This window comes from Epinephelus moara, chromosome 7, assembly GCF_006386435.1.
Source record: "Epinephelus moara isolate mb chromosome 7, YSFRI_EMoa_1.0, whole genome shotgun sequence".
In the NCBI taxonomy this organism is placed as follows: Eukaryota; Metazoa; Chordata; class Actinopteri; order Perciformes; family Serranidae; genus Epinephelus; species Epinephelus moara.
Window position 1 is genome coordinate 36,918,598 of NC_065512.1, and position 22,527 is coordinate 36,941,124.

General features: G+C 41.1%; 2 protein-coding genes across 3 annotated transcripts in view; one reads left to right on the plus strand and one right to left on the minus strand.

The window, feature by feature from the left end:
• On the plus strand, positions 1-12,421 carry ddx18 (DEAD (Asp-Glu-Ala-Asp) box polypeptide 18). The gene is made up of 14 exons (XM_050048001.1): positions 1-158; positions 651-842; positions 931-1,113; positions 2,739-2,874; positions 3,001-3,101; positions 3,265-3,464; positions 4,491-4,605; positions 5,785-5,924; positions 6,033-6,194; positions 6,314-6,466; positions 6,715-6,828; positions 6,971-7,027; positions 9,525-9,702; positions 9,857-12,421. Exons 1-14 carry the CDS (start codon positions 53-55, stop codon positions 10,000-10,002), a joined length of 1,983 nt encoding a protein of 660 aa, XP_049903958.1. The 5' UTR covers positions 1-52; the 3' UTR covers positions 10,003-12,421.
• The window catches only part of LOC126392570 (glycerol kinase-like), a 26,600-nt gene continuing 15,656 nt past the window's right edge, over positions 11,584-22,527 (minus strand). The window contains exons 10-20 of one of the 2 annotated variants that reach the window (XM_050047999.1): positions 22,224-22,291; positions 19,269-19,311; positions 19,086-19,166; positions 18,850-18,928; positions 18,585-18,681; positions 18,023-18,107; positions 17,704-17,824; positions 16,462-16,605; positions 16,152-16,238; positions 15,867-15,941; positions 11,584-12,861 (exon numbers count right to left, since the gene is read on the minus strand). In XM_050047999.1, coding sequence (XP_049903956.1) covers positions 15,868-15,941; positions 16,152-16,238; positions 16,462-16,605; positions 17,704-17,824; positions 18,023-18,107; positions 18,585-18,681; positions 18,850-18,928; positions 19,086-19,166; positions 19,269-19,311; positions 22,224-22,291 — 879 coding nt within the window. In that variant the 3' untranslated portion in view covers positions 11,584-12,861; position 15,867. The remainder of the gene's footprint in view (positions 12,862-15,866; positions 15,942-16,151; positions 16,239-16,461; positions 16,606-17,703; positions 17,825-18,022; positions 18,108-18,584; positions 18,682-18,849; positions 18,929-19,085; positions 19,167-19,268; positions 19,312-22,223; positions 22,292-22,527) is intronic. The other variant, XM_050048000.1, reaches the window with a different exon arrangement.

Below are 22,527 nucleotides of genomic sequence, written 5' to 3' on the forward strand. Positions count from 1 at the left end.
CGAAGGGTCCTCAACACCGGACACATACACACGTGTGTCGTGCGCCATAAAGATGGCGGACCTACAGATGAAGCTTCTCCGCAAGAAAATTCAGAAAAGAAGTGAAAAGAACAAAGAGCGCAAACTACTCCAGACACAGACAGAGGACACAGAGGCCGGTATGTGCTGTAAATAAACTAGCATTCTGTTGTTGTTGTTGTTGTTGTTGTTGTTTGTTTTCTGTGTTTCTGAAGTGGTGGCGAACTCAACCTGCTAAGCTAGCAGCGTTAGCTCCTCACGGCATGATTTTTAATCAGGAATTCTTGTCACACCGGTTAAACGTTTAATGTTTCAGACAGATAAAACGTGAGCTGACGTTAATTTTTAACAGTAGATACTTGTTTGTGTTTGTCACCATTATTTGTCACTGAATAGTGTGATTTATAAGCTTTGCTAAAATGTAGCTAGCTTACATTGCAGCAGTAACGTTACAATTTCCAAAGTTATATGTAACGCGGTAGAGAACTCTTAACTCTATATTGACCTCCATTAACGCGAATAAACATTTTCCAGGAAGCATAATTATAGAAAACAACTTAACTGCTTACAGCTCTCCGCATTATCTTGATAATACCTGCTAAATGTGAGATTTGTTACAATGTGTTTGACAGTGAACTCAAACGGATTGGCAGAGGAGTGTTGTGAGGAACCAGCAGCTGTTTGTAAAGCTGACAGCAAGCCCAAGACAAAAAAGAAGAAGCAGCTTGGGGTACCATTGGAAGGGACCACATCAGAGGAAACTTCTCTGAAGAAGAAGAAGACAAAGAAGAAAAGAAAGCTTGCTGACACTGCTGAATCACCAGGTAACAGCTGGAGGAGTTGACCCATCTGAATTTGACACACTACACTTTTTTGTTTTGGGTAACTGATGTGAAATTATCCTCTATCCAGCTGAGAAGAAGACCAAAACAGTGAAAGAAGCAGAGGAGGAGGAGGAGGGAGCAGCAACATTAGCAGATGGAGAGCAGGCTACTGAAAATCCAGACGAAGCTTCAGATGAAGAAGAAGAGGACAAAACTGGAGAGGGGGATGATGAAGAGGATGATCAACCTGAATTACCATCTGGCTTGACAGGTATTGAAGAAATAAATGTCTGCGTACTTTAGGCCTGACTGGATCTTCAGCAGTTTAGTAACTTATGACGATGTTCATTAGCTGAGTACAGTAGATAATAAGAGCATGGAGCATCTGGACAGGCTCTGTGGTAAGACAGCACAATTTTCCTTAGTGTATAATTTTACTAAAGGCCCACTGCAAAAAGTTCAATGCTTAAAAACCATTTGGTGAGACTTACTTTTCTGTAAAAGCTGTTTCATCAAAAAGTTTAACAATACCCAAGTCTGATTTGAATGCTGTCAGGTGAACGTAAAGTGCTGTGATTATTTAGATCCTAATCGTAATTTCCAACACACACAAAAAAAGAAGAAATCAAAAAGATAAATAAATCATTAAGATCCATGAATGAGAGAATTAACAGTTGTAGAGAAAATCCTTCTCATGTCAGATCAGGTTAGGAAAATAAATTAAACAGAATTAAATTTGATGTATTATTTCTCCCCTTGCCATGCAGGGTTCAGTATAACTTTGATTCACGCCAAATGTTGGTGTAAAGAAACTAGTAAACACTTAACACAAAGCATCTTAGGAAATAGGTGTGTAACTGAGTCACAACCTAACATCAAGGGATGAGAATCACCAGAGAATCCACAGTATGTCACAATTCACCCCTGTTGTCACAGTGAAATCTTTGTCTGACCTGTCTGTCATTCTCACACATGTGCATGCACACAAACTACATTATTAGCCTGGTAAGGCATGTACACACATGAACAGGACACCTTAAGCAGAAATCCAGCTGTGTTGTTTTTAACCCCATTTCTTATTTGCATGCCATCTAAGAAATCGGGTTCAATCAGAAGGCAGACGATAACCTGGCTCAGTTTTTCAACAAAAATAATCTGTATCAGAATGATGAGGATTTGGAAATCCTATATTTTGCAATCCAAGATCAGCAACTGTGATACTCGACTTTCTCCATATCACCCAGCCTTATTACAAATCACTTATTTGACCTCGGTCCAATCAGGGCACAGAGAGAGAGTTCTACAGTCTTTGATTGGACTGTAACCAGCAGTTGTTTTGGTTATAGATTAATCTGCAGATAAACTCATGATTAATCAATGAATTGTTTAATGGCCATTAAATATTTTGCGATTTATTTATCGATTCTTCAACTAATTGTTGCAGCTCTAGTTTCTAGGTGACATTTTACAGTGCAGGACATGATTAGGTATGGAGCTCTTTTAAAATATATATTTTTACATTCAGGTGGTTCAAACCTATGTGTTTTTTAGAAGGAATAATCGAACGTCAAGTGTTTTTAACCATCCACCCGAGGTGAAAAACAAAATATAGCTGGTTTGCCTTTATGTGTTGCCCTTTCAGTGTTTCCATCATGAAACGGGTGTCAGCTAAGGCATACAGAGACTCTTGTGGTTGTCTTTGGGAGAAGTCACCAGTGACTTTCCTGACAAGAGTAACTGCAAGGACACAGTGGATTTGACTAGTGTGTTATGGCTGATTATGTTGCCTTCTCTTTCTCTACATGCTGCTTTGTCATGCTTCATCTCAGCCTTTCTTTAAATGGAATCTGCTTTAGGGAAAGCATTCCATTCATGAACTATTGACTGGTATTTCAGGAGCATTTGAGGACACATCCTTTGCCTCCCTTGCTGAGCTGGTAAGTGAGAGCACGCTGAAAGGAGTAAAGGAGATGGGCTTCGAACACATGACTGAGATTCAGCACAAAAGTATCCGTCCCCTGCTGGAAGGAAGGTAAGTCTCCCATTCTCCTGAGCTGTGGCCTTTACAGCTCAGTTATTTTAAGGAAAAAATAAAATATTTATACTAATATCACAGTGTGACTTTGTTGGTAGTGAAACAGTGTTTGCCTCTCTGTAGGGACGTTCTGGCTGCTGCCAAGACAGGTAGTGGTAAAACTTTGGCCTTCCTCATCCCATCTATAGAGCTCATCTACAAACTCAAGTTCATGCCCAGGAATGGTAAGACCCCTGTTAATGTATCCTCTCTCTTTAGTGTTTTCTGGCTTCAGTACTTTCTGGGATGCTGAGGGAGAGGGAAGCAAACTGCTTTTACCTACTGTATCAAACTGTATCATGTAAGTTGACAGGAAGCCATTAACTTATGTCCTCCTCTTCCTCTCAGGCACTGGTGTAGTGATCCTATCACCCACACGTGAGTTGGCAATGCAGACTTATGGTGTGCTGAAGGAGCTGATGACACACCATGTGCACACCTTTGGTCTGATCATGGGGGGCAGCAACCGCTCAGCTGAGGCCCAAAGACTGGCCAACGGTGTCAACATCCTGGTGGCTACACCTGGCCGTCTACTGGACCATCTGCAGGTGAGCAGGGTCCTGACACAAAGACACTCCTACCAACAATTCCAGAGCCATCACATGTACTGAGTACCTTATCAAGATGATGACATGAATCCAGACAGTATATGAAACAGGTCGTTACCCATTCATATTGCAATCACAACCATTAAGGCAAATTCAGGCAATCCCCGTGAATACTGTGCAACCTTGCACTTTTGTCCAATCACCACAACTTTACCACAAATTTGACTGTTAAAAATGAGTCACATCTTATTTCACTGTAGAGCTGCATGTTGCGTATTGATTTGCTTCACCCCTCTCTCAGTTTATAATGAGACATCTGCTGTACGTGGGACATAATAGCTTACACAGTGAGAAGGCTAACTGTTCACACGGCTAATGTTACCCAGTTTGTAGTAATGGTCTTAATGACAGTCGAGTTTTTTTGCTCTGAGATGGTTGGGACCGCTTAACGGCTCGGTGTCAGATAGCCGCTGCTGCTGTTAGCTGGTGCTAACCAGGCAGAGAGAGCAGGAGGTGAGCAACTAACGGAGACAGTCCTTCAGCGCTGCTTCAGATGGCAGCAACAGCTGATTGTCAGTGATCAGCTTTTGCCAACCGCCTCACATCCACCCCCCTCCCACCTTCACACGTAGATTTAATTCTGTTGGAAACACTCAGTGCTTTATGTAATAAACTCCAAATCCATGACAGCATCACAACTATTTTTGCAGTTTTCATTTGCTCCTGCAATTTTATTGCAAGAAAATGCCTAAAAACATCACATGCATTACATTTTTTTAGGGAAACCTGCAGTGAAATCAAGTATATCAGGCCGTAACAATCACAAAAAAAACCCGGCAGAAATCCTGGAGGGACTGATTAGAAGTCATCATGTGTTTTAGAATTGATAGCATTGACACATCAATCAAACATAAACGTATGTGTTGCTGGTGTGTTCCTACTGTAAATGTCAAGTGTTTCTGCTGCTCCTGCTAGTTGTTAATACTTGGGTAAGAATATTAAAAATCAATACTATTGTGCCCTCAGAATACCCCAGGCTTCATGTTCAAGAACCTCCAGTGTCTGATCATTGATGAGGCTGACCGTATCTTAGAGGTGGGCTTCGAAGAGGAACTGAAGCAGATCATCAAACTGCTGCCAAGTATGTATCTATTGTTGCTGAGCTTCCTCTTAAATGGTTTTTTTTTTTTTGGTACTGTTTTGTTACAGGGGACGCCTAGCAGTTGTAGTATTGTACTTTCATAAAGTTAGGGGACTTTGATGATGATTTTTTTAATAGTGGTCAAAATTGATACAACATAAGCAGAGGTATGTTAAGTCAATATTATGCTCCAAAAACACAGGATCTCTCCCATAATGCAACTTAAAAACATCTTTTATCAGATCATCTCTGCCTATTAAATGCCTGCACTTAATACCTCACACTGCTGGTTTAGAAGAATGACTGTCTGTTTATAGACTTCAAACCCAAGCAAAGATAAGTCTGGTGACATCAGGGTTATTTTCTCAGACTTGTACTCTTTGTGGTTGGTTTAAGTTATATACAGTATTTTGACACTCTACAACAGGCATGTCCAAAGCCCCGTCGGGGGCCAGTTGTGGCCCTGCAGCTTGTCTTTCAAAATATGCTATATGTGGCCCACTACACAACATTGGCTAATCTAACAAGATCATTTAACATTTTTTCCGTTCACCTCACAGTGGCAGGACTTTCATACAGTTAATAGACATGCACCAAGTAGGAGGGTGGAACGGATGTGTTTGCATAAAGAGACAGTAAACAAGCAAACAGTTAGCTAACAGCATACATTTCCTGTCAGGTAGCAGACAACAAAGAAACATTAAGTTGACAGTGAGGGCTGCTGCTTTCAGGAGTATCTTTTATTGAAAGATGAAACAGTTGTTTGTTTCACTTGTGTGGGATTTTTTGAAAATAACCTGTAGGATGCAAGAAGCAGTTGGCTCCCAGGTATTTTCACATTATGTATTCTGGCCCCCATTCAAAAAAGTTTGCACACTCCTGGTCTTTGACAAAAAAAAAACCACTTGAACCTCTGACTCATCCTGCGCTCTCTAAAGTCGGGCTCAGACTACACGCAGTGATGCATTGCTCTCCGTGGCACGGTAATCTTAATGATATCCTGTGGTGTGCCATTATTTTCAAATTGTATAGTGTGTGCATAATTGAGATTTGAGTGAACATCATGTGTTAAGTTTCTCCTCATGTGCGTGATGCAACCCAATTTCAAAATTGGCTAGGAATTTTAAAACCCCTGCCCGGATTAAATCATTGTAATGTTTCTGGCTCTGTTTTCTCCAGAGAAGAGACAGACGATGCTGTTTTCAGCCACTCAGACCCGTAAAGTGGAGGATTTGGCTCGCATCTCCCTGAAGAAAGAGCCCCTTTATGTCGGCGTAGATGACAACAAAGACAATGCCACTGTTGATGGCCTGGAGCAGGTACTGTCTGCTACATTCCTGTTAAATCAAAGTTATACAGGAGGTGGACTGGCCTTGAAAGTGATCAGCACATTGAAGTGATGTAAAGTGATCTCTGTTGTGTTTCAGGGTTATGTGGTGTGTCCATCAGAGAAGCGCTTCCTGCTACTCTTCACCTTCCTGAAGAAGAACCGCAAGAAGAAGCTCATGGTCTTTTTCTCCTCCTGTATGTCTGTGAAATTCCACTATGAACTACTCAACTATATTGACCTGCCTGTCATGGCCATCCATGTAAGACATGTCACGAACCTTCAAGCCACATTACATCAAACGCAGCATTCAGATACGTCAGTCTCCCCTACAAAAACATCTGTTGTAAAAAGGGTTGTTCTCAATCATCTTGTTTCCAGGGCAAGCAGAAGCAGACCAAACGTACCACCACCTTCTTCCAGTTCTGCAACGCTGACTCAGGCATCCTGCTGTGTACTGACGTGGCAGCTCGAGGCCTGGACATCCCTGAGGTGGACTGGATCGTCCAGTACGACCCCCCAGATGACCCCAAGGTATCCAAACTACTACTACATTATACAAAATAATAATGGTTCAAAATTGCAACAAAAAATGATAAAACCAGTTTTATCCCAAAAGCTCATTTTAATATATATGAAATGAGAGAAACAGACCCAAATGGTTCACTTAGTTTATAACTAACCGCTTGGCTCATGAACACTTATTATTACAAATAATGGCGTCACTTGTGGGGTCGAGTCCCAGCGTAGGACTCCTGTTAAGCTTAGCTTTCTATCTGCAGGAGTACATCCACAGGGTGGGCAGAACAGCCAGAGGCATCAATGGCAGAGGCCACGCGCTCCTCATCCTCCGACCAGAGGAGCTGGGATTCCTCCGCTTCCTGAAACAGGCCAAGGTAACCATCTCAAAGTCTGCTGTGGGGTTACTGTCTGTCACTGTATATACTGTTGGATAATTCCACAATTTACACATTACAAGTGCAAGTGTCATGTCTTTAATGGAATGGCTTCTGTTTACACTGCTCTTTTATTGTCCAGGTCCCATTGAGCGAGTTTGACTTTTCTTGGAGTAAAATCTCTGATATCCAGTCCCAGGTAAGAATCTACTTCTTTTTTTTTTTTTTTAAGATATTTTTTGGGGCATTTTTGCCTTTATAGATAGGACAGCTAAGTGTGAAAGGGGGAGAGAGAGGGATTGACATGCAGCAAAGGGCCACGGGCTGGAGTCGAACCCGGGCTGCTGCGGCAACAGCCTTGTACATGGGGCGCCTGCTCTACCACTAAGCCACCGACGCCCCAAGAGAATCTACTTCTTAAAGTGACAGTTCACCCTCGATTGAAAACACACATTTTTCCTTTTTTTCTGTAGCGCTGTTAATCAGTCTAGATTGTTTTGGTGTGAGTTGCTGAGTGTTGGAGATATCTGCCTGCCCTTTAAAACGATGGAACTACATGGCACTCAGCTTGTGGTACTCAAAGCCCCAGAAACGCTCAACATACTTTTAACAGCAATATTACATGGACAAGAGGCTTGTGTTTGTGACCGCGCAAGATCGAAACATTAACCCCTTTTACACTGCCAGATTTTCCGCGAATGTTGGGCCCTTTTGCCGACAAGCTGCGAGCGCTTAGACACACAGAGCCGGATTGGCGAGTTGATCCGAGGTGCCCAATTTTCCGCCTCATAGGGTAGTCATATTGGTGGAACCCTTTTAGTTTAAACAGACAGAGGCGGCCTTCCACAACGGGAGGGTCTGTTGAAGACTTGTGGGAGTAGCTGTTGATGATGCCGCACGTGCGAGCCACTGGCAGTGGTTAAACGGGAAATAGCTGATAGCAGGAATTAGCGAGCAGCTAGTAGCAAGAGGGAAACGCAAGCCTGAAAGACACTGTAAAGATGAGCAACTGGGGAGACAAGGAATTGCGCACCCTCCTTGGACTTGCAAACGAAGAGGCCATTAACCGTCAGATGATGGGGATGGTGAAGAATGGGCCGACTTACAAGACAATCGCTGGCTTCCCTTCCACGTCACTGTTTACGTCACATGCTGAGCTACACGTTTTGTTACTTGCTCACGCCCCCCATTGCCCCGAAAAAGGCACATTCTGTATAAACAAAAGTAGGCAGGCGGCATTTTGCTGCACTCCCCGATTTTGTTTTCATACTGCCAATGCTGAAAAGGACTGATTGGGCTTTCCTGCAAATTTGCACAACTCCTAACTAAAAAGGGCTATAAATGGCGTCCTCCTTGGCTGAGCTATAACGTTGGCTAGCTCAGTGGTGCTAGTTGAGCTAGCAGTAGATGCACGCTTCCTTATGTGCGGTGATACGGTTTGTGGGTGTAGTTGGGTAGAAAGAAAATAGGTCCTACATAAAAACTGCTCACAACAAGATCTGTGGATTATCTTGAATAACTGGGTCATGATTTCTGGAAAGAGACGTTTAGTTTTAACATAAAACACTTTGTGTCGGGCAGAGGCATCATGTTTTCAGGTTGTCTGTCCATCTGCTCGATTCTTGTGAACGTGATGTCTGGGGATCACCTGGAGGGAATATCTTAAAAGTGAAAGTTAAAGCTCCACTGATTGTCTCACACCTGAGTGTGTGAAATTTGTTCTCCGCATTTGACCTATCCCCTGAGGGAGCGGTGAGCAGCAGCGGTGCTGCGCTCGGGAATCATGTGGTGATCTAAACCCCCAATTCCAACCCAGTGATGCTGAGTGCCAAGCAGGAAGGCAATGGGTCCTATTTTTATAGTCTTTGATATGACCCGGCCGGGGATCCAACCCATGACCTCCCAGTCTCAGGGCGGACACTCTACCACTAGGCCACTGAGCTAGCCTTCAAATTTGACGTCCACTTGGATGCAAGGATGAAGTGATTTAGATTTTGGTAGTCAAAGGTCAAGGTCACTGTGACCTCACAAAGCATGTTTTTGGCCATAAATCAATCATTTATATGCTAACAATGGCACAATTCCACACAAAAGTCTGATAGTACAAAATAATGAAGTGATGGCATTTTATATCCAAAGGGTCAAAGGTCAACTTCACTGTGACATCATAATAATCTGCAAAAACACTTTTCTGGTCATTATTCAACATCATATCTCAGGAACAGAAGAGGAGACATTTGGTCAGATACTGAATTGGTGACACTAATCTTGGGTGTTCACCTTGAAACTGTGCTGATTGTATAGATCTTCTGTGTTGCTGGGGGGGGGGGGAGATGTGTGTGAAGCATCGTTGTTTTAGAATTTGTAGCTTTTCAGCAACATCTATATTTGTGGCACTGTCCACTGCCACTGTTGCACATGAGTCTGGGCAGATATGGATGTAAACTGGTAGTTTAAATGGGTTTGTTTGTTGTTGTTTTTTGATATCTCAAACTACCGGCAATTCGCATTAAACAGTATATATTGATAAATAGCACTACAGGGAAGGGGAAATGTATTTTTGATGTTTGGGTGAACTGTCTCTTCAATAGATGTGATGATGTCTCAGCAGCTTCAACATACCTTTAAATGCAAGCTGTTGTTTTCTTAAGTTATCAACTGACTGCTTGAGTCTAATTTCTGTCTCTTATTCGTAGCTGGAGAAGCTGATTGAGAAGAACTATTACCTCCACAAGTCAGCCCAAGAGGCCTACAAGTCCTACGTGAGGGCTTATGACTCTCATTCGCTCAAACAGATCTACAGCGTCAACACCCTCAACCTCCCCATGGTGGCACTGTCCTTTGGCTTTAAAGTTCCTCCATATGTTGATCTGAGTATCCTTTGCTGTAATTCTACAGTTATGTTAAACACAGCACATTGTTTGTTGGATGTGTTAAGTGTGTCTAGTCATTATTTGTGTTCCTCAATTCATGTAGAAATGTAAGATTAAGAACTGTTAGTTCTCCTTAACTCAGCTCTTCTCTCCAGACGTCCACAGCAGTAAAGGTGCAAAGTTGCAGAAGCGCGGCGGTGGAGGCGGTTTTGGATACCAGAAGTCCAAGAATGCACAAAAAGCCAGAATCTTTAAGCATGTCAACAAAGGAAAGGGTGACAGGAGGCAATTCTCCCGCTGAACCCCTTCAAATAAACTCCTCCTGGACTGATTCCTCTGCTGTGTATTTGAAGAACTGCCCTTTTTTATTACATGAACTTCCTGCTTTGAACAGGGTGCTTATAGTGTGTAGGGCACATCTCTCTCTGACGTCAGTTAGGCCCAGCTGTCCTCCTAAGAGTTGTTTCCAATAATTTTTTGTAAATGTAAACATTGTGAATGTTGTGTTGAAGAGGCCGCTGCATTCCTTGTGTGTGCCACTGTGGACTTCAGATCAACAAAAATACTCACTTTTCTAACCTTTCTTCATTTCACCTGACTGGAAGATTAAATCTCTATTGACTTTAAATATATAAACTTTGCTGATGCTAATTTCAATGAAGCCACTTGATAGAAGCCACATAAGGTGCTGATGTTTGTTTTTTATTATACATCATATTATTACAGCATCAATACATTCCTGCAGAGCTGAAGGACTCTTCCTATGCATGTCGTCAAACAAAGCAACTGGCAGGCACACAGATAGGATCAGGGATAATTAGCTACACATTACAATGTTAAACACGCACCTTTTAAAGTAAATCACAGTCATCAGAAATATATACAGTAACCAAATGTTCCCTTTAGTTTAAAGGTTCTGTATGCAACATTCAGAGCATTAATATAGCAGCTAACCACCATTTGTTGAGTAAGGATATAGTGGAATAATGGCGTCCTGAGCACAGAATGAAGTCATGCTCTTCTGTGTGTTGTAATCAGAGCTTTTCGTACTCCTTTTCCACCAAATTAGCTCTGGTTCTTGAACCTGTTCCGTTCAGGATTCTTGGAACCTTGGTGATATGTGGTGAACCAGCCTGCGTTTCCATCAGTTTTGGGCAGAACCAGTGTAATCAAGATGTGCCGTAGCCGGAGGGTGTTGCACAATGTACATTTAGAGTAGTGGAGTAGTAGCAATTGTGAATTACACTGATTACCTGCAAACTTTTGTTCTGATACTAGATATTTTTACCCTAAAAAAAGCATGCCCAACTATAAATGAGACCACTGCAGCTCTTTTTGGTCTTTCTCACTTGCCCTCTCCATGATTTTGCCTGTTCCCTCTTCTCATTATTACACACCTGCTAATGTTATGATTTGTGCTTTAGGTCAAGAAAACCTGCTTCTTTTGGTTCCAGCTTAGAACCAACTATTCTGGATTCTGAACCAATTTGTTTTTTGTCGAAATGCTCTGAATGATTAAAAATTAGGCGCAGGAACCAGAGCAGAACCAGTTTCATGTAGGTAGAAAAATGGTATCAGCGGTTTGGCATGTGTGATGGCTAGCTAATCACACAGCAGTTACTACTGATATGATTAGAGGTATAGTGCCCATCATCCAGTCACCTAGTTAACGCCATTATTGTTGGGAGTTCATGTAGTTAGCACCGTTAGCTGCTAGCCACTGGCTCAGTCCCCTTAATGTTAAGAACTATGTACACACAACTCATACACTATGAATTTTGCATACAGCCCCTTTAACCCCTTTGTGCCCACAACTGAAATTTTAACTTTATTTTAATGGAAGTGTTCTCTGGGCTTACCAAAGGACAAATCTGAAGAACTTAAAAAAGAAGAAAAAAAGTCACACCATTTTGATGGAAAATGAGTTTTTCATATTGTACTATATTTAGTCTCATGATAAAATGGTTGAGTCTCAGACACAAGGCACACAATTGCATATTTGGTATCTGTAAACTCATAATTTCAATATCACAGACTTGGACATACATGCAGTCAAAAAATACTTTGTTGGAAGACATTTGATAAGCACACTGTGCCAGTTTTACAGACTTATTAAATATAGTACTAACACAAATGATTCATTCTAAATTAAAGTGAGCTTAAAGGTTTTTATCACTGAACGTGCATGATGGCGCTGTCTTAGGCATGTGCTCACATACCACTGACTCGATGTAAAATTGTTAGGACAAAATCAAAATGTTTTGATGCTTTGATTTACTAAATGGATTGTATGGGGGTTTCCCTTTAGTGTTAGCACTGACTAAGCCATGATGAACTTCCATTCCTAAAAACAAACAATCTAGTTAAAAACACTACATTCCCCTTTAAAAAACCTGCAATGCTCCCAAAATCACCCTCTCCATACACTGGATAAATATAAAGTGCTGTTGAGAGCCTGCAAAGTGTCCGCCTCATGTCAGAACTGAATGCAACAGGAAACCTGTTAAAACATATTAGCACTTTTCCCACTCAATCCAAAGAAGTTGAAGTAACTCTAAGGACAAAGTGTCTCACTCATCTTTAGTTGCTCCAAGAGCAAACCCCACTTAAACAGGACGTAAGCTGACCAGTAACCTTTTTCAAGAACTGAATTAGTCCCACTTCTCTCATTCATCCCAGAGTTGAGGAGTAAAAAGTACACACCAAATTTACAGAACATACAGTTAAAAAAAAAAAAAACATTACAGTATCGCCTTTTGTTTCAGTAATGAGGTACAATAGTGCGACTGTCCTACAAACACCTGAGTTTTCCTATGCTTTACTGTAAAAGTTAAAAAGGCAAATAAGAACACCTTCCCCTTTCCAGAAAAGGTAGATGAAAGAAACTCCCATCAAGAATGGTTCCATAGTCGCTTCAAAAAGCTCCACAGTTCGTGTCAGTCTTCATTCTGGCTGGCACTTGAGGTTGGTGAACTGTTTTTAGTCATGTCACAGCTATATTACTACTAGCAGGGCTGTGTGTCCCTCAGAATGACTGCATATCTCATCACACAGCAGTCAAGTCCTTTATTCAGTGTGAGCACATTTCCTCTTCCAGTCTTGTTCCATAGTAGGTTCCATGTTCCCATGAAGGTCTTATACGGCAGTCACGGCTGATGATCTGTGAGGGGAACACACATCATTCTCAGAGAGACCATGATACAGAGAGGCTGACAGACAGATATTTCTTCTGGTTGAATACCAAGTCTAGAGGCTAAGCGGTTAGTACCAGAAAATGATGTGAAACATGTAAACCTTCTGGGGCTGTTGCTCTGTCACTAAGCATCAGATCCAACTGATCTAGAATTGCATAAGTTTAAAATGCAGCTGTGAGCTTAACTGGACCTTGTTGCTCAGTCACAATAAGCACAATTTTCAACCTGAAGTGCAGCTAAACCAAATGCATTGAAAAGCTTCAACTCCTTTAACTAGGGATGCATGATATTTGATTTTTTTGTCAATATCCAATATGCTGATATATAACAACTTATTTGACTGATAACTGAACCGATATCGATATATATCCCATTTTTCCCCCACCTAATTTTAGTGATCAAGTCTCTTCTGTAGTGGAACTAACATCATATTATGCATGCATAGTCTTATCATGATGGCCCACCAGCAGATGGAGACATGAAATACAATGCTTTTCAATGTATGTAATATTTACTCAATATGCAAAATAAGAAAAAGCATGTTGGCCGATTCTGATCATCATTACCAGTGACATGCTGATATTATCGTGCATCCCTACCTTTAACAACTGTTTTGTGGAGCACATTGAGTCAGTATATCTTAATGAAATGTGTTGAACTTCACTCAACCTGCCTGAGCTATCTCTACCATTTGGTTTAAACACAATTTGTTTCTGTATGTCAATACACCCCAAGGAAGGCGCAAGTCAACACATGTTGGTGTACTTTTAATGCTTCTGGCCCACTGTAATAAAGGCCTTTTATATTTTTTAAACCACCTTAAGTGCCTGGACCTGGATCATTTATCCCTTTTTTTGAAAATAAGTCTTCCTTTTTTTTCTTCTTGTTGAAGCATTCCCTTCTAGGAGCACTTTGATCTGAGGGATACCAGTAGCGCTCCTGCTACCCTTTTCTTTCATAAATAAGCCACAGGTCCAGTCTAAACCTCAGCTTCCAAGGACACAGCAATGGAGTTTAAGACACCTAAAGTACCAGAAAACACCGGTTCAAAGTTGTCTCTTCCCTTGAACTGCAGCTAAGCTAATGACAGAGCAACAGCCCCTTTAGTCACCCCATTCACCATGACTGTATATATTCTGTTTGTGTAAATAATCTTGTTCAGTTTACAATATATATATGTGTATATATATATATATATATATATTTATTTACGTTTATGTTTGTTAATAATTCCTGTTTATTTAACTATATATTTGTTAATACTATTGTTTAAATTTCTCATATTTTCACGTATCTTTCCTCTCTTGCAAGGAGCACCTGTAACATAAATCATTTCCCCTCGGGGATCAATAAAGTATTTCTGATTCTGATTCTGATAGTCAGCAGTGAAAACGTGGGGAGAAAAAATACACTGAACAAAAATTTAAAAGGTAACATTTTTGTTTTTGTTTCCATTTTACAAAAGTTTAAGTTAAACATCTAGATTTTTTTATGCACTCAGTAGATATATTTCTGTCATATTCTGGACGCAAATTTGTTAAAATCCGTGTTAGTAAGCACTTCTCATTTTCCATGATAATCCATCAACTTGGCAAGTGTGGCATATCAAGATGCTGATTAAACAGCGTCATTGCTTCACAGGCATGCCTTGAGATGGTCACAATAAAAGGCCACTCTAAAATGTGCAGGTTGGCCACACAACACAGTCATACTGATGTCACAAGTGTTGAGGGAGCGTGCCATTAGCATGCTGGCTATAGGAAGGTCCACAAGAGCTGTTGCCCATGAACTGAATGTTAATTTCACTATCATAAGACATCTCCAATGTTGTTTCTGTGAATTTGGCAGTATATCCAACCAGCCCCAGAACCGCAGATTGCGTAACCACACCAGTTCAGGACCTCTACATCTAGCATCTTCTGCAAGATCCTCTAAGACCAGCAATCTGGACAACTTATGCAACAAATTTCTGCATAAACCATCAGAAACTGTCTTGGGGAAGCTCATCTGCATGCTCTTCATCCTCACCAGGGTCTTGACCTGAGAGCAGTTTGTCACTGTATCTGACTTGTGCAGTTGTGTGGTCCGTTGGATGTACTGCCAAATTCAAGGAAACATCATTGGAGACGTCTAATGATAGTGAAATGAACATTCAGCTCATGGGCAACAGCTCTGGTGGAAATTCCTGCAGTAAGCATGCCAATGGCACACTCCCTCAAAACCTGAAACATCTTTGTTGTGTGATAAAACTGCATATTTCAGAGTGGCCTTTTATTATGACCATGCCAAGGCACACCTGTGTGTTTAATCAGCATATTCATATTTCACGCCTGTCAGGTGGATGGATTCTCTTGGACCAGGAGAAGTGCTCAGTAACACAGATTTTAATACATTTGAGTCCAAAATTTGAGAGAATCTACTGAGTGCATAAAAAGTCTTATTTCTTTAACTTAAACCTGCAAAAACAAAGTGTTGTATTTAAATTTTTGTTCAGTATAAATACAGTAACATGCATTCACCCAACATAAGCACAAGGGTTGGACCAATACAGAGTTGAGTCATTTGACAATAATGTCATCCACGAATGATTTGATGGAGATTTCTCTAAGTATAGCTAATTTTAAAATGTCTTATTAAGCTCAATTAATGTTTTAATTAAATTAGCTCTTTAAACACATTATTTACCATTCAACAGCTAGGGTGGATCACTCAACTTTAAAAAGCTGGTAAAAAAAACATTCATCTATGAAAACTTAACGTGTAACGTTGGTCCAGCTGCTGTTTTCATATGCTTTTCATACCTAACCGGATCTCCACTGGATATGAAAAATCTGCATCAGCCAAACCCTTTAAACACTGTGTTAGTAGTGTGTAATATGTGAACATGCAGTCAACCCCGTCACAGCATAAAGAAGTTAGCACAGTAGCACACAGCATGCACAGCATGCACAGCATGCAGTAAATGTCGGACCTTAGGGGTCTGCTCTGGTGGGGGGAGGGGTGAGAGGAACCCCCCAGGGGGTGCCGTTCATCTTCTTTCCTAAACCTGTTGTCAGTGAATAAGAAAGAGAGCATCCAAGATGGACAGATTGACTCAGACTCCCACACTTGTTAACCACTCCAGATTCAGGTAAAGCTGATGCTACAAAAACCCCATGAAACCCATTTCCTGCCATCAGCGATTTATACAGGTGCAGAATAACTTCTTACTTCAGTTATACTTCTGGTAGATAGGACAAATATTGCAGTTGTGTACCGTTAGTATTGCAGCATGGCTCTGTGGTCTCCCAGTTCATGGATCTCTGAACAGCTTTCTTCCACCGAGCAAAGCGGAACTCACTCTCTGTGAAGAGGGCAGTGAGACAGATAGGTCAGGAGAAGTGATACCATGCTTTTTTTCCCAGCTTTTTCCAAAGGCATCCTGTCATGTTGTAACATCCACTAGATGGCACCAAATTAAATGTAACCTTCAGAGAACCTTCTTTTGGAGTTGAATGAATCTAGTTCAACTGGTTCAAGTAGCTCAAAAGTGCGTCACACATTTCTTCTGGGTCTTTTTTCCTTACCGTCACAGTTAATCTGAGGTTCATATTTCTCAGATGTGATGTGTGGGAGATGACTGGGTCTCAGGCTCCACACGCCCACCCCCTCTGCTGCTCCTGCTGCCATGGCTGCACCCAGAGCTGTGGTCTCCGACATGCTGGGTCGCACTGGACCAACGGGAGACAGACAAAAATTAAAAATATGTTGCGATCTGTTTCCTCAAAAATAGTAAATATAAATTTGGGAGATTTAATGCAATGAAATGCAAAAATGTTTTGAAGATTTTCCCTCTATGATTATCAAATTGTAGTTGGGCTTGATCCCTTGGTCTTCCACTTAGGCACTGGAATAATCATCCAAGATTGGAAGAGTGTTGAAAGCAGATGTATCCTGGTATCCAGAAGCCACTAATGGTGTAATGGTCATGGGTACACGGTTATGTACACACCGGTTAATATGTGCTCTTACCCTACTCTGGTACATAAAAGTCAACATTTGTGTGTGAGTGTGTTTTGTTTTAAATGGGACAAAAGTCACAAGGACAGAAAGGGTGTAAAGTCCAGGTTCAGGTTACTCAGGTTGACCTCTCTCTCGCTCGCTCTGTCTCTGTCTCTGTCTCTCTGTCTATCTATATAGACATCCATCCATCCATACATACGTATATATTAAATTTGGCTCAATAATAACTGTAGAGGTTCACAGACAACAGTTGTTACATTATTAGCTGAAGCAGTTTTACATTGTATGAATTAGCCTAGCAGCTAGCGGAGTTTTCCTCTAGTCATAACTTACCAAATTACAAGTATAATTTATACTTTTTCTCCCTCACCGTTGGTTAAAGTCACTACATCTCCTGACAGAACAGCACAGTGGAATTTTAGCCTGCATGCACGTTTTTTCAGCAGAACATGTTTGAACAGAGCAGCTAATGTTGCAGCAAGAAGTTAGCGAAGTGAGATGCCGGACCAGGTTGGTAACGTTATGTCAAGTTTTCTATTTATTTTATCTCGTAATGGCATTGTTTACGTGTGGCATGTTAACCTGTATTTTCTCTGAAATCAAAAATATTTCCACACTGCTAATTCCAGAGTTTATAACGATGTCATTATCTGCCTGCTGCTGTTTGACAGTGACAGAGAATGTCAAAATACAAGTGTATCCTCAAGATGATGATAACGATCAATGTTTTCACTTTCAATCGATTATGGATGGTTACACCCCTTGTGGCTATATGTATCATGCGTGTGTTATGAGAGTGCTCTTACCTACGGGAATGCAGAGTATATCTGCCTGCAGCTGCATCAGTAACCTGTTGGACGTCATACCTCCATCCACCTGTAGCTGCGTCAGAGGGATGCCGCTGTCCTGGTTCATTGCATCAAGGATCTGATACACACAATGTGCTCACTTAAACACACGCCAATTCCAACCAATACCATTCAAATAAAACCCTAACCAAGGTCTTCTACACTTAACATAACCATTGTTTATATAAAGTTGGTGCTTTGGTATTTCCTGTTTTTAGTTCTTTTAAGGGATTACATGCTTTTCAGTTGGTTGTACAAACTATCAGACACTGCTCACCTCTCTGGTCTGAAAGCAGACGGCCTCAAGAGCAGCAAAGGCCAAATGGTTCCTGTTGGTGAACTGAGTGAGCCCACAGATGATGCTGGACAACAGACAGAGGAAACAGATTCAATATACAAACTACAACGTTGTCATTAATGCCGATTGTTGAAATAAAATAAGATCTACTAATACATATTTTCATGCTTTCATGTTGCTGGCATGCCTTGGGGAACAAACGAAGAATCTATACAAGTACAGTAACTCTCTAGAAGTATCACATACAAGTATCACATTATTACTGGGGCTTTGTTTTGTTGTTGGTTTTTTTTGTTTGTTTTTTTTAACATAGCTTCTTTTATGGATTTGGCCTTATATGTCTACAAGCAAACATTTGATTTGATTTTAAAGAGTGCTTGCGTGGATGGGAATTTTTTGGAGAATGAAGGAGGGAAAAACCCTGTTTTCAAAAATACCCATGTGCGTGTGGACAAGGCCTAGATTTCTCCATTTCTCCTCATATCAGGGTCAGATTACAGTTGCCAGTTCAGACATGTGTTTGAGCAGCTGACTGTCTTACCCTCTTGCACTGGGCTCCCAGTAGGGGGCATAGAGTCCTGAGAAAGCCGGCACAAAGTAACAGCCGTAAGAAGTGCCTGCAGCAGCTGCTAGCTTCTCTGAATCAAACGGTTAGAAAAGTAAGAGGAAGAAGAGATGCTGGTCAAACTCAAATATTTTCTACATCATATAATCAAAACACAATTAGGTTGCGACAGAAAGATTTTTTTTTATGAATGAGTAATGAATTTCACATAAGAACAGGGAAGATGCTACAGTGTAAGTACCAATCTCTGAGGAGGACTGCACGATGCCCATATTGTCCTTCAGCCACCGCACCACAGCTCCTGCGATGGCTACTGAACCCTGGGAGAAAAACATCAGACCCAAATCACATCAAAGCAGCAGGCTGGTACAAATGACAAACCAGGGTACACCATGGAGGACATTATCACAATACAGTGGTTGATTTAAGAATAAAACTGAATTTAAAAGGAATTAACTAATGAAAGCTTTCACACACCTCCAGCGCATAGCAAGCAGGCTCATCTTTCCCCAGTTTGTAGGCAACTGTGGTCAGCAGGCCGTGGTCTGACATCACAGGCTAACACAACAAACATTGTACAGAGTATAAAATGACAGAACAGAGGGCATGAACGGAATTTAAAATGTCCCATGTCTTATTTTCTTGGTCACAATGTCTTACCTTGGTCCCTGTATTTCTGAGCAGGAAGCAACCGGTCCCGTACCTTTGAATAAGAAGAATGGAGAAAAAATAAAGACAGATTAGACACCTGTGAGAGAATAACTGATGACTTTCTTCAAGACTCAAAGGAAAAAAAAACATCACTCATGAGTAACTATGTCTGACTGATGGAGAATCTCAATTGTCCGTGGTTATTTAGGCTGATTCTGACTTTTAAGTTAATAGATTATGAAGGAAATAAATAGGGGAAATGATTGAGCTCTTATGTGGCTGTTGCTCTACAGACTAACTAGCCCCTTTCACACTGCCTCTTCAAGGCAGGAATTTCACACCGTTATGCTGTCTGGTCATTCTGTATAAAAAGGTACAAACTCAGAGAGGGGGCACAGAGTTGTCTCGCTTTAAGGCAGGCATCAAAGGTAGTAATACAGCCGAGGTCTGTATTAACTGGACAGCTGGTGGGACAGGATCATGGGCAGCATGAGTGTGATGTTTTCATGGCATGTGGCGCGTGTGACCCGCCACGGGGGATTTAAAAAGTAGCTGGTGGGCAGGTAGCAGCTAACTCAAAGAAGAAAAACAGCCACCAAAAATGTCTACAAGTTGGGAAAACAATGAGGTCCAGGAGCTCCTTACCATCAGAGCACAAGACGAGATCAGCCACCATCAGGGGTGGCAAATGATTGTTGTTGCCATGTTAATGCCATTGTCATTGTTTAGAAAGCCCTGTCGACGCCTATGTTATATGTCACACTAAAGGCTGACGCTGTTGCAGGGCTCCAGACTGCAACCAAATGGTCGCATTTTGCAATCATTTTTGGAGTCAGAGCGAGTATTTTTTACAACTACTCGCTCATGCACAACCCGCCAATTTTCAGGCGTTTTTTTCTTTTCATGTTGTGAAACAAGGGGGTGAGTCCGCCAATGTGGGCTAATGTGTGTGAGAGGAGGAAAGTCCGGAGAGTGTGATTAGTTAAGTGCGAGGGTCTACACTCATTAGTAGGCTCTTTCAAGATTAACTGCGCCTCGTCTGGAAAGTGGATGAGAGCAGGCGGCTGCAGCAGGAGGCGCTGACAACAAGCTGCGGTCAAGTCAGAGGACTTCAGTTTCAGCACGTAGTGTGACATATTTACCGTCATCATGTAAAGTCTGCAAGGGCAGAGACTGCAAGTGGCTGATAGACAGCCCTTGAAACTCTTTTACTTGTTGCCGTGGCAACGTTCAACTATTGCTGCTGTCATATTCATTTATATGTTTTATAAGTTGATGAACAGTGCCTACTTTTTGTGACTAAACAAAAATGTATCATACATCTCTATATAACATTCAGGCAACACTTGTTCAAAAACAGGAATGTTTGTAAATAAGGACAGAGCTATAACTCAATAAATTGGGTGTTGCTTACATGAGAAACCTTCTTTTGTTGTTTTCCAGCCATTTTTTTTTTGCCTATTTCACTGCACAGCCTGACAGGCTGCAAAAATAAAATGCATTTTCAGTCCCTCTACAGCCGATACTTATACATATCTCTGTATCATGATGTGGTTGAACATTATTTCTGGCCTAAACAATTTAAGTAGCATTTTAATAGACCTAACGATCAATAACTATTTTACACATGCATATGGTTTTTCTTTGGCAGTTCAAAAACCCAAAACACCACGTCTGTATTGCAATGAAATGTGGGTTATTTAATCAGTGCAGTCTGCACCCCAAGTGGAAGTCTGCAGAAAGTCTACTTGAGGCCCCTTGTGGACTGGCTGAATTGTGGATTTGGAGCCCTCAGCACTCCTGCACTTTCCGGGAACATGCCGCAAAGTCCATGAGTCTGCACGTGCGGTGAAGTATGGACATTTGGGCTGAATCCAAATGAATCCAAACTCCTATATCAGTTTGTTCTCAGTCTCCAATTGTTTTAATTATGATAGATTAACTTATCAAAATGCTTTTCAGGTGATCTGTAATTTATGTTCATGGTTCAAGCTCCACATGAATTCTCATGTAAATCAGCATCATATCAGTTTGCTGCTGCAGAGCAGACCTGTCCCCTCAAATACGCAGGCTAAATTAGTTGTGTCTGAATATAAGGTTATTATTTTCAGAGGAGAAAAAAAAACAAGACAACGGCTTTCATTAAAGATCAGTCAGATACAGTCAGGGCTTCACATCTGTACAGATGTTATTTTGAGAATCCTCACCTCCCCCTGACCACAAGATGCTAAATACTACAGTCCAATGTTAATATACAGTAGACTACAAAAAGTTTATAATACAGTTAAAATGGCCAAAAATGTGAATAACTGCATTGCAGGACGATTTAGGGTGTGCCCCTAAATTTTCTGCTTGTGCTCCTAAAATTTTTCAGTCAGGGGCTACAGTGCGCCTACCAATCACACATAGTGTTTCAACTGATACCCATTACTTTTAGCTAAGCTAACTAATGCTATTTCAACTGTTAATGCTAGTGATGACGTAACATGTAGCATCCCATTTCCTAGGTTTCTAGGTGTGGCTCGGTGTGGGAGAATTTGTTTTGGGCCAGGAAGATTTTGAAGTAAGAAGTAGATTTAGACACATATTAATGAGATGATAGCTCTTTGAAAATAATGATTTAAGGTAGTTTGAGTCACTTCAATTCAACCTGACTTCATTTTGAAAACTGTATGCAAATAGTTACATTATGCAAATTAGCATGTGACATAATGTAGCTACTCTTGAATCAAGCTTTAACAGCTTGCCATAGACAATAATTGCAAACACTGATCATGTTTTAATGCATTTAACTTTTTAATCTTGCGCAATGTTGGAACTCTTGTTTCAACACTAAAAGGAAGGATGATGACAAGAAGTAACAAAACAAAACTATTACACCACATAAAGCACAATTACTGACAAACACTATTTTAGCACACTAACTGTAGCAAATGGGTAAAATACAGGAAATGGCTGGCTTACGTGTTTTTGGCCTGGCCTTCCTGGAAGCACATCTGACCAACCAGGGCAGCTGACTGGTCACCGAGACACTGACAGAGACATGGGCACAGTTAGAGGGCCGTGACACACACCAAAATCACCCAGTGTCTCACACTAAAAAACAGACATCAAGCTCTAAAACTAGAGCCTGATCAATACTGCCTTTTTGACACTGATACCTATATTTCACAATTTAAAAAAAAAAAAAAATTCAGCAACAGTGTACCAGCTTTACTGACTTCTTTAACATAAAATGTTTTTTTAAGGATGCCTTAAAGTAGGTTAT

Coding starts and splice junctions, on each gene's coding strand:
- ddx18 (XM_050048001.1), top strand. CDS start 53: ATGGCGGACCTACAGATGAAGCTTCTCCGCAAGAAAATTCAGAAAAGA. Junction 159..650: donor GACAGAGGACACAGAGGCCG/GTATGTGCTGTA, acceptor TGTGTTTGACAG/TGAACTCAAACGGATTGGCA. Junction 9,703..9,856: donor TCCTCCATATGTTGATCTGA/GTATCCTTTGCT, acceptor TCTTCTCTCCAG/ACGTCCACAGCAGTAAAGGT.